Consider the following 11,874-nt stretch of genomic DNA (forward strand, 5'->3'; position numbering starts at 1 on the left):
TTCTTGGAATTTCAATCATTACTTTGATTTTGATTTTAAACGTATTAAAATATTAGCTACAGAAAAAAATACTTATCAACGACGTATTATTGAGTCTATTTTCATAAACAAATATCGTAAAATTTCTGTTAATGTACAGACTGAAATTCTAAATATCAATAAAATTTATCAGGGTATTATAAAATAATGTTTTTAATATTAATCATCTCTATATGCATATATGTGTATATGTATGTATGCTATATGTGAGTATATATATGCATATGTGTGGATGTGTACATATACACATTTTTTAAAAATTAAAAAAAAAATTTTTTAATTTCTTATTTCAAATTTAAACTCAATTACGCGCTTCCACATCAGTGGTTTTCAATCGAAACTTGCCTATTACATCATCGTTAATTACGTATTCTTCATGTATTTCTAAAAATGTCAATTTCTGTTCGTCCGTCCGAACCTACGCCAATTTTGTTTTCTCGTACAATTTTAAAAAATGTAGTTGTAATCGATTGAAGTCTCGAAAAAATTTTTTGAGACTTCAAAAAATGAATAAATTTTAATTAATTTTCTTAAAACTATAGACTGAAATGTTCCTTTTTTTTTACTGAAAATTGATCTGTTTGACTATTTGAACTATCATCAACTCAGGTAACAATGTATTCAAATCTACATAATTATCCATCATATTTGTTCGTACTAAAATTACTAATTTTTAATATAGTTATTTAGGTTTAAGAACCTTTGAAAAAGGTACGCATGTGTACTGAAACGTCAGGAAGTTTTGAAAAGAGTTTTTTCTATTAAATAAATATCTGAGTTTCGAAGAACATGTTTTTTTAACTCATATTTATTTTTTCGATTTACGATTGGACCGTAAGACATAAATAATTTAAAATCTACGATTTGAAATAAATAAATACATAATATGTTAAATGATGATTTATTCTATTTATGCGATCCTTGGGACATTCCACAGATATCCAGATTTCCGCCCCACACGATATTATTCACAATATTCCAAAAATGTGCCCAGGATATCCTGGGAGACAAATCCCGCCGATATCTAATTCTGTGAGAAAAAATTATAATTGGTATGGTATTCCAAATTAAGATTAACATTTCATATCAATTGGAAACATTAAAAACTTAAAATGGAGAAATTGAGTAAAGTAAAAGGAATTACAAAATTTAATCTACACCGATTACAGAAGTTCTTTACTTCTCCTGGATCTTCTTCCAATTAAATTAAAAGTACTTGAAATTCATATTAATTTAAACGCTAATTGAACACTTTTTTATATTGATAACATTTTTGTGTTTACTACTGACATTATGCCGAAAAATTATGTAACATTCTGACATAATGTACAGTCCTGAATTCCAATAAAATAATAAATGGTACCGAAAGAACCATTGAAATTCTGTAAACTTTCTGGATTCTTTAAATCTACACATCAGTGTAGTAAGATTACTAAAATTTGAAATTGAGTCAAAGAATGTAGATATATATCCTCGCATTGGCATAATGTTGATATGGGATACAATATTCTTAATTTTTACATTTAATTATGTAAACTACAGAAAAAAGTAAAGACTCCTGCATTCTCAAATAATCACATTTATTGTGATGTGAAGACATCTTACACTTGCTCCATACAAATTTATGATGCAGAACTATATTAACACAAAGTGTTGGAATATATTTCTAGACACGGGTCGACCTCTAAACAATGGATATAACTGGTTTTTGTGCAATTGCAGACATAATGAAAAAATTATTTTTCACTTCTTCATCCAAATTTGCATAGAAATTATCTCTCGGGATATAACTATTTAAAAGTAACATTCAAATTACTAATAACCAAAAGAGAATAAACTTTCAGGGAGATATGCTTCCCTTTCACAGACAAAATCATCTGTTCAAATTGGCTTTAAGTCAAAACATACTTTACGTAAATAGCATGAACGATTAGACTAATTTTAGCACATGAATTCCTGCCATAAGTTGGTTTAAAAATCTCGGGTTCAATATGACCGAGCCAATCCCCGAACAACGTGCTAACCGTCAAAGTGTAGTGTTAATGGCCTCCAAAAAAAGTTGGAGCCCTCGGACTTCTTGCTTTACGCACCATCCAATAAAGAATAAAAGCTGAAAGGTTAACTTGCTACTGGCTGAACCAGACCTTATTTTCGGATCATCGTCTCCGGAAGTAACAATGACGGGAAGATAATACATGAGGTTGATACCCGCGACTTAACTAAGGGTGCAAGAGATCTGTGTGCGTTAATCGAACGAGTTAGCGACTGATGATGGCAGTCATAAAACCGCTTTAAACTTAGTAGCTCTTTATGGTTTCTGAAGAAACTTTCCAGTATTTTGTGTTCGAAGCAGTAAAACGTTCGAACCATTTCATTACGCGTTAATTTCACCCACCGAAGGATGTCAATTAATAACGATATAATATAAAGCTGCTAATTAATAAACAACATCAATGGCTGGTAGTACAAGCATCCCACGTCATCGATGAATGTGGATACTTTATAATAGGCGGCTTATTAAAAGATATATGTATCTTCAATGAATACTGGATAAATGATAACAGCAAAGCGATTCTTATAACTTGAATACAAAAAATATTAAAATCTTTCTAATTTTTTTACTCTATAATTAAACACAAAACTCTACAATAAATTATATACAATAACATGCTAATTGTTATCAGGGTGTCTACTATCTTTTTGCCACCAAATTCCCGGTGTAATTTTTCGTATTGTGCGATGTTTTATAGTATTGAGGAATATTTGGTTACACGTAATATGGAGAATATACACACTTAGTATTAATACGAAATACATTTAAAAACTATACCTTAATTTTTTGTTAGAAATATTTAAAAAAATACATTTTTCTTTTAAATTTGTGAAATCTTTAAAAGTTTTGAATTTTTACTGTTGTAATTTTGGGAAATAATTTGAAATTGTTTGCAATTATTTTCCCAGAATTCATTTTTCAAAAGAAAATATCATATATGATATGTTCCGATGAATCTTAAGAAAAATCTTTTATTCTCTTGAAGCCTTTTATAATACTTAAAACGTCCCTTAACTTTGTTTAGAAATCTTCAAACATCCAGATTTTGTTTAAATTTTTTAAAAATCTTAAATTTAAATTAGTTTCTAAAAAAGACGAATCTTCAACAAAATAAAATTGAAAATAATCAAAATTTTACCGACAGAGATGAGTTTTCTATAAAACAAACCATTGAATTATTAATCCGAAAATATGAATTTTCAACGAAAATGACAAAAATAATTTTATACCAAGTATTTGAATCCCCAAGCAAAAAAGATGAATTTTCAAACAAGCACATTAATTTTCGACAAAAAATACGAACTTTTAAGAAAATATATGAACTTTCAACAAAAAAACCTTTCAAAATTCTTAAAAATTATTCAAAATGTTCAAAAACTTACATTTAGAATTACATTTTTTGAAATATTTTCAAATTTTTAAATAATGATTAATTTTTTAAAAACTATTAAATCTTCTAAGTATTTATGATGGTATTTTTTATATTTTTTGTTTTAATTCTGCATATTTAGAAAAACTGCTTAAAAATCTGTCGAAATCTTTTTTTAGAATTTTTGTAACTTTCTGAAATGTTTTGAAATATTCTCTCACAATTAATTTTTCAAAATAAAATTCATTTGAAATTTTCTTAAAAATCTAAAGACAATATTTCTATTCTCTTGAAACCTTTCAAAATGCACATTTAATTTCCCGACTATTTCCCGGTTCATAGATACCCTATATAACATTTTGTATCATGTACATATTTGTAATTACTTGTGAAACTCTATAAGCGTAGATTTCAACATGTATGAACAAGTATATACTATTGCACTTTATTGTAATTTATTGTATTTTATTGAAAAATACAGTTCTACCAGGGTATTTTCGGAAAAAGTATATTTTACACGGAAAATGATTGCACAAACTTTGGTGCATTTCGTGCACTGGGATAACCTGAATTCGTGCACATTTAATACTCCTTCCTCTCTTACATCTTTTGCTTCATATTGATCTATGAACACAAAAAGAGGTTATAGTTCAGTTGAAGTTTCATAACAAATTTTTTAACGCGAAATCGAGACAATAAACTCGAATCTTATTGCTCGATCAGATTTAGTTTTTTCTTCTCGAGCAAATAAGGTTCCGGTGAGGTAAAGTATACTTTTGTATTACAAAATAAAGTGAAAATTAATTAAATAACTTGCTTTATAGATTGGTTCAGATATGCAAGAGATATAGACTAAAGATATTGAAAATTTTACACAAATTGTTACAAGAGCATGAAGTTTGCATCGGTTTCATACGATTTCTCAATAATACGAATAATAAACAATAATAAATTCATTATTCCTAGGGCGCGCAACGGTTAAATCTCGCACTTCGCGCTCGGATATTTATTCTTTGCATTTGGAATGCTTGAAAAAAACTTCATCAAAAAGATTTCTTTTAGATGGCAGTATTTATATGCGTCTTCATATTCTGAATTGTCTACTTAATTAAGTATAGTCAAAGATTATGTTTCTCAAAGCTCTGTAGGCTTTGAGGTACACATTCTCATCGTGACACTCGCGCTGCGCGCTCGATTTCGTCGACTTTCGTCGTTTTCCACACATTTTTTTTTATTTTACTTTTTTCAACGTTATTTTTCACGAATAAAACAAAAAGTACGCGTCCTATCAAGAAGTGATTCTTAACGACATTGTAGATCCTTTTTGGGATAACCATTTATGTTAATTCGTCTTTTTTTGTATCCTACATAGTTTGTCCACAAAATGGAATTTTTTATTTTCCATTATTTTTTGTGCAAACAAAATTTGAATTTTCGATTTTTGAAGAAAATCCAAAAATTGGTTATGATAAACTTGTAGGGATTTCAAAAAGAAATGTTTTCTTCTCTTGACTTTTATTCATATCGTGCGTTTCTCGGCTTCAAATTTTGATTTTTGTTTGATTAAAAAATTTTTCAAACGCTATAACTCTGAGAATTTTCTTTTTATCGCAAAAAGTCATGAGGATAAATTGTCTTTTTAATACTAGAGCTTTCAAATTCAAAAAAAAGTGGTCTCAAAAATTTTGAAAATGCGCTCACTTTTTGAATTTTTATCAAAAATGGCTGGTTAACGAACTCGTCCTTTCTTTTAGGACCTAGAAAAAGTGTGCCAAAGATGGATTTGATTCGATCATTTGTTCGAGAGTTATCGTGTTTACGGACGGCCGGACGGACAGACACACGCCATCGTGAAAACCTGATTTTTGGATTCAGGGGGTCTCGAAATGTGGAGATCCGTTGAAAAAGTGTGATGTCAAATTTCCGTCAATTCTAATACTTTCTCAATCATAAATGATGAGAATGTAAAAATACCAATATTCTTATCTCGAATTAAGGCCATTCAATAGAAAAACAATACCAAGCACGCAAATAATTAACAGCCAAATATAAAAAAGTGTTGTGTTCAAAAAACAACAATTATTTTCGATCTGTTAACTTTTTTCGTACTTCGCCTATTTAAAAAAAGAAATTACATTTTTTTATATCAGTACAAACCAGCGTCATTTGGTTAATTCCGAATTTTTGTTGCAAATTTCCAGTGAATTTCAAAAGAGTATGTGAAACCCCACACTAAAGTCATCTAAGAACATTTCAATACTAAACTTCATTCTTTTGTAACAATTTGAACAAAACTGAAATATATTGATTTGACTTAAATATAATTTGGCGTTTTTTCCCATCCATATACTTTGTCATTGTCACAAATCTTCTACATGGCGATTCATTTTCATATTTATTGCTTTGAATTTCTAAAACTTGTTTGAAATGGGAATTTCTTTCAATTTATAAATTAAAGGTGTAAGTTGACATGACAGAGTTTAATAATATTATAATTCTCTTCAGTTTAATCTAAAACTAATATTCCTTAAACCAGAAAACCTAGGTATCAACTAGGAAGTCAGTACAGTTTTTGCAGTGCTCTTGAAATTGATTAGTAAATTTTGGTGTTTCTATGCTACCTAAGGTTCTCGAAAAGTTTTTTCTCAAAACCTAATCATCTACTAACAATGATTTTTGTAAACAGGGTTTTCAGTTGAATAAATTTCTTAAACATGACGTTACCCTTTCTCTATCTTATAATCTACCTTTACTTTTATGCAAAAATTCTTTTAAAATCTCACCTTAGTAGAAGCTGTGCTCGGCCTGCTTCCGCCAACAACGATCGCGTACACTTCGACCTCGTACCATTGGACTCCAGCCTCCCTGTCAAGCACTGCTGCCGTTGAAAGAACACCTGTTTTCGTGTCTACGTCGAACAATCTTTCTACCTGTGGTCCCCAATTCCCGGCAGTCACATTCGTCACGTAATACTCTAAATCGACATTCGATCTTCTAGTTCGCGCACTCAATCGTAAAATGCTCGCACCCGCCGCCTCATTTTCGTACACGCTGCCCTCCATTTGACTGTTGTGTTCCCACATTGGCGGGTCATCATCCTCACCCGGTACGATCAAAGTTACGTACGTTTCAGAAGATCTCCTTTCAGCTTGGACAGATTCATCAGTAGCACGCACTCCAACCTGATACCTAGAAGCTCTTTCAAAATTCTTCAAAGATCTTGGCAGTTTCATCGTCAGCAAACCAGAACTTCTATGAATTCTAAACATGTCCGAGTAATTAACCCCTGACCTCAACAATTCGTAAGTCACGAGACCATTTGTACTTGAATCCAAATCCTTGGCATGCAATTTTGCAACCGGAATTTCCGTCCCAGGCTGATAACTCAAACTTCCTCTTAAGGGTAACAAGGCTGCGGACATGCTAACGAAAATCGGAGCATTGTCATTAACGTCCAGGACAATTACTATCACCAATTTCTCAGCAGAGAGTCGAGCAGAAGGTGGTTCCGCCCTATCTGTAGCCACCACCGTTAGCTTGAAAGTATCGATTTCCTCCCTATCGATCGGCAAAAGCGTGTGAATCACCCCGGTCGAAGGGTTTATCCCGAAACGACGCTTTTGATCTTCTGGTTCCTGATGGGCGATCGCATAACTGACGATACCATTTTCTCCGGAATCAGGATCTTCTGCAGTAACCGTGTGTATCGGTCCGTGAACAGCAACGCCCTCATGTATTTGTCGCACTATCGCGGTGTTTGGAAAGGCGGGTGGGTTGTCATTCGTGTCGATAACATCCACTCGTAGTGTCGTTACGCTGCTCAACCTCGGGTGCCCAGAATCGCTGCATGTAATGTTTAAAGTATAGCTCACGAGGTCTTCGTAATCCAAAGGTTTTCTTAAATAAAGAGCACCAGTGAGAGGATCTATTTGGAAAGTATCTCTCCGGTTTCCTGCAGTTATAGCAAATGTTAATTCACTATTAGATCCAAGGTCACTATCAGTCGCTTTGAACCTCAGGAATTCTGTGTTAATGGGCGTAGTCTCTAAAACCGATATCTCCGATTTATTATCGACGAATATGGGAATATTGTCATTTTCGTCGAGGACCTCAACTTGCACTAAAGCGCTGGAAGAAAGACGCATTTCCATACTGGCATCATGAGCCACTACTCTTAGGTGGTACATGTCTAGAGTCTCACGATCAAGGGTCTTCGCTAAGGAAATTTGTCCTGTGGCTTCATCGATCATAAAATGACCCTGCCGATTGCCGCCTTCTAAGGAGTAAAAGACATCCCCATTTAAACCCTCGTCGGCATCCGAAGTGTAAACTCGTAATAGTTGCGTTCCTACGGCCGCACCTTCGCTGACTTGAACCCGGTAGGGCATTCGAAGGAACTTGGGAGTATTGTCATTAACGTCGGTAATGTATACAGTGACCTTAACCCTGTCTCTTAAGCGGTTTAGTCCATTATCGGCTACAGTAGCCTCGAGGGTGATGTAACTGCCCCCAGTGTTGGCTACCAATTGTTCGCGATCGAACACGTGAAGCGACTTAATGAATCCGTTTCTAGGGTCCACAGTAAAATCCTGTTGAGTGGAAGGAAGTGAAAATGTTAAATCGGCATTTCGACCCACGTCTCGATCCGTAGCCAGTAGCTTTCCAACAAACGTATCAGATGGTTCATTCTCTCGGAGATGAAATGTAAAACTAGAGTTCGTAAACTGAGGAGCATTGTCGTTCTCATCTATAATGTGCACGACGACCGGAACTATCGAACTTCTACTTGGATTGCCTTGATCGCCAGCAGTTACTTCGAGAGCGTAATAATCTTGTTCCTCTCGATCTAGGGCATTCTTGACGTAGAGTTGTCCATCAGGAAAAATCCCAAAACGTGCTTCAGTGTTTCCGTCCGTAACACTGTAGAGAATTCTTCCGTTCGCTCCTAGGTCAATATCCGATGCGACGAGTGCAAAAAAGCGCTCGTTGACGGGAGTTGATTCAGGGAGTGAAGTTTCGTAGTTCGTCAGCTTGAAAACCGGTGTGTGGTCATTAACGTCTTCGATAGTCACTCGCACCTGCTGTTGGGCCGAAAGGGGCGGATTTCCAGAATCCATTGCTGTTACTTCTAACTGTAATACGGTCCCTGGTGCGGCTCTCACTGGCCTGTCAAGATAAATAATGCCTGAATTTTCTGCCACTCTAAATTGATCCGCGGGATTGTGTGTCAGAGAATATGTAATCCTGGCATTGGTGCCTGCGTCCCGATCCTTCGCCCTTGCGAGACAAACTTCTTGTCCCACTGCGGCATTTTCTTTAAGGAAAATCTCATCTCGTTCTCCCTTAGGAAACCTAGGAGAGTTGTCATTGATGTCAAGGACTGTCACATTGACGTATGTTATACCATGTGCCAATCCGGCCCTCGCTGCGACCTGCAAACTGTAATAAGCTACTTGCTCTCGATCAAGACATCCGGCAGTGCTGATTACTCCCGAATTTTCGTCAATCTTAAAATTGCCTTTGGGATCCCCAAAAATGATAGAATAGGACACTTTAGAGTTACTGTACTGAGCTACCTGAATAGTTCCTATTTCTCTGCTAAAACCTGACGGCATTTCATTGCATTCTCCCATGTCTTCTGCTATCCGAAATTCATAGCCGTTGTAGGTATCAAATTCCAAATGTTCAAGATCCTCTTCTCTCAGGATCTCCACAACCGCATTTTTGACTGCGGTTTTTTCCCCTGCGTCCCTAGCCGAAATGATTAATTCATAGAGAATTTTGTGTGCTGCTCTTAGTGATCCTTGCAAGATAATTTCACCCGTTCTTTCGTCAATCACAAATAGCCCCTCTCCTCCAGATTCTAATGTGAATTTTATTTGAGCATTTTCTCGAGTATCTGCATCAGTAGCAGTTACTTTTCCTATCGAAGTTCCTGGCAAGGCATCTTCTGGAACTGGCATCAGGTACGTGCGTGGATAAAAAACAGGAGCATTGTCATTGACATCTTCTAAATTCAAAAGCACCGTAGCTGTCGATGATTGTGGCGGTGTACCCTGGTCTTTAGCGATTACTAAAATCCTATAATTTGCAGTGGTTTCACGATCTAAGCTAGTTTTTGTAGTTAACTGTCCTGTTAAAGCGTCCAAAGCAAAGGTCTTTGGATGATCTGCTAACACACTGGGATGAATACTATAAGCTACACTTCCATTAGTTCCCTGATCATTATCAACTGCTGATAAAGTGGCCACTAAACTATGTGAGGGGGTATTTTCCGAAAGAGTTACTTCAACGATACTCTGGGCGAATTTCGGGGCTTCGTCGTTCTCGTCTAAAACGGTAACTCTTAAGTGGGTTGAAACGTATTTCGGATTTGGACCTCCATCTCGGGCGGAAACGCGTAACTCGACGCTACCTTGTATTTCCCTATCTAAAATCGCGATTGTTGTGACCAAACCAGTATCTTGATCAATGGTAAACCAGCCTTGTTCGTTACCCGAGTCGAAGTCGTAATAGATTCTTGCATTGAGCCCGGAATCTGCATCGGTTGCGGAAATACTTGCCACGAAACTGCCAATAGGAGATAGTTCTGATAATACGGCTGAATATTCACTTTGCTGAAATACCGGTTCGTGATCGTTGACGTCGTTTACGTGGATCACGAGATAAGCTGTAGCCGATCTCGGCGGTGTTCCCTTATCAACGGCGACGATGGTCAAGTTGTATTTCGGAATTTCCTCCCTATCCAGTCGGCCGTTCACCCGAACAATATGAAAGTTCTGCGCATTGTGTCCAAGTCTAAAATGGCCCAATTCGTTTCCCGACCTAATTTTGACTGTGGTCTCCCCATTGAGACCCTCGTCGTTGTCAATTACTGTAACTGCAGCCACTATAGAATCTTTAACCGCATTCTCGTCAACGGTTGCAAAACCAGCAATAGCTGGGAAATAACTGAATCTTATCTCAGGATCGTGATCGTTTGCATCTAATAGGTTCACGGTGACGTAAGTGCGTCCATCTTGCCTTGGTGAACCATGATCGCGGGCGAAAACTGTTATAACGCAACTTTTAGGACATCCACCACCTGGTCGCTGTATCGAGCAACTCTGCTGAGGGCACTCCAAGGCTTCGGCTGTCGTAATTGTACCTGTTTCTGGGTCTATCGTGAACTGCCTCTCCATATCCGGAAGATAGTATGTCAGCTTTGAATTATCATCGGAATCTTTGTCTGTGGCGTGCACCGTAAGCACTTTGGTTCCAACGGGAGCACTTTCATTCAAAGCGACGACATAATCGCTTTGTTGAAATACCGGTGGATTGTCATTGACGTCCAATACTGTCACGTTCACCAAAAGGTAACCCAATCGCGGCGGACGTCCTCTGTCTCTTGCACAAACATTCAAAGAATAAAACTCGACCTGCTCTCTGTCTAATTTCCCCGTGGTTTCCAAATGAAGATAGGATGTTTCCCCTGTAGGATTGCCTGTGACAGAAAGCCGAAACTTCCCGTCGGTATTGCCATCGACGATGAAATAGTCGTCGACGACACCATTCTCAGGAGTATCCTTGTCCGTTGCAGCATCTAGCAAAAGTTTGGTCCCCGCAGCTGCTGATTCTGAGAAACTAACCGCGATACTTGTTTCTGGAAATTCAGGATTATTGTCGTTGATGTCGAGAACTAGTATCCGTACTTCTATCGGGTAGGTTGGCTGACTTGAAAGAACAACGAGATCAAACCTATCACTACTCAGGGACTCCCGATCTAGTACTATTGCGGTTTTAATTTTGCCTGTAACTGGATCCAAAGTGAACTCTTGAGGAGGTTCATTGAATCTGTACGTAAAGCCAGGTTTTACTGGTATTGTTCCTACTAAAGTACCTTTTGGTTCTCCTTCCTTCACCTCTAACTGCACCCTCGTGTCTACGGCTCTACTCTGCATGACCAGGCCTATATTTGAACCATCTTGGGGCAGCATGGGTGACCTCCGAGGCACCAATCTCGCAACCTTTTGCGGTAGGATATTATCCACGTTGTCAGCTCGGCCGCCATTTTGGTCCGTTGACAACAGGCCAAGGACCAGGGCCAAAATTGCAAATTTACTCGGGGGCATCTCTTCAAACCCTTCCTATCTTCAGCTCTCTATCCCTCCTCCCCTTAGTTATGTAACATAAGCGGATGCTACCTATTACAATTTTTCCTCATCGTCAATCGATCCGTCATCGTTCAATTTTTCCCGCCTTCTTTACGTCAAAGGCATCATCTCGTCGTGCATGACTGCATAAATCAACGCGAATAAACATTGTCCGTGCTCTCGCAGCGAAACATCTTTCGATTTTTCTCTACTCTTGTTGCAGCTCGCATAAGACCAGATCGAATTCGCGATAATCGGCAGAGACCAGACTCTTTATCGCT

General features: G+C 36.8%; 1 protein-coding gene across 1 annotated transcript in view; it reads right to left on the reverse strand.

Annotated features, from left to right (window-relative positions):
• Positions 1–11,572, reverse strand: part of LOC117169832 (cadherin-related tumor suppressor) — a 205,827-nt gene extending 194,255 nt beyond the window's left edge. The window contains exon 1 of the mRNA XM_033356341.1: positions 6,245–11,572. Coding sequence (XP_033212232.1) covers positions 6,245–11,572 — 5,328 coding nt within the window. The remainder of the gene's footprint in view (positions 1–6,244) is intronic.
• Positions 11,573–11,874: the final 302 nt, after the last annotated feature.

This window comes from Belonocnema kinseyi, chromosome 3 (genome assembly GCF_010883055.1).
Source record: "Belonocnema kinseyi isolate 2016_QV_RU_SX_M_011 chromosome 3, B_treatae_v1, whole genome shotgun sequence".
Classification (NCBI taxonomy): Eukaryota; Metazoa; Arthropoda; class Insecta; order Hymenoptera; family Cynipidae; genus Belonocnema; species Belonocnema kinseyi.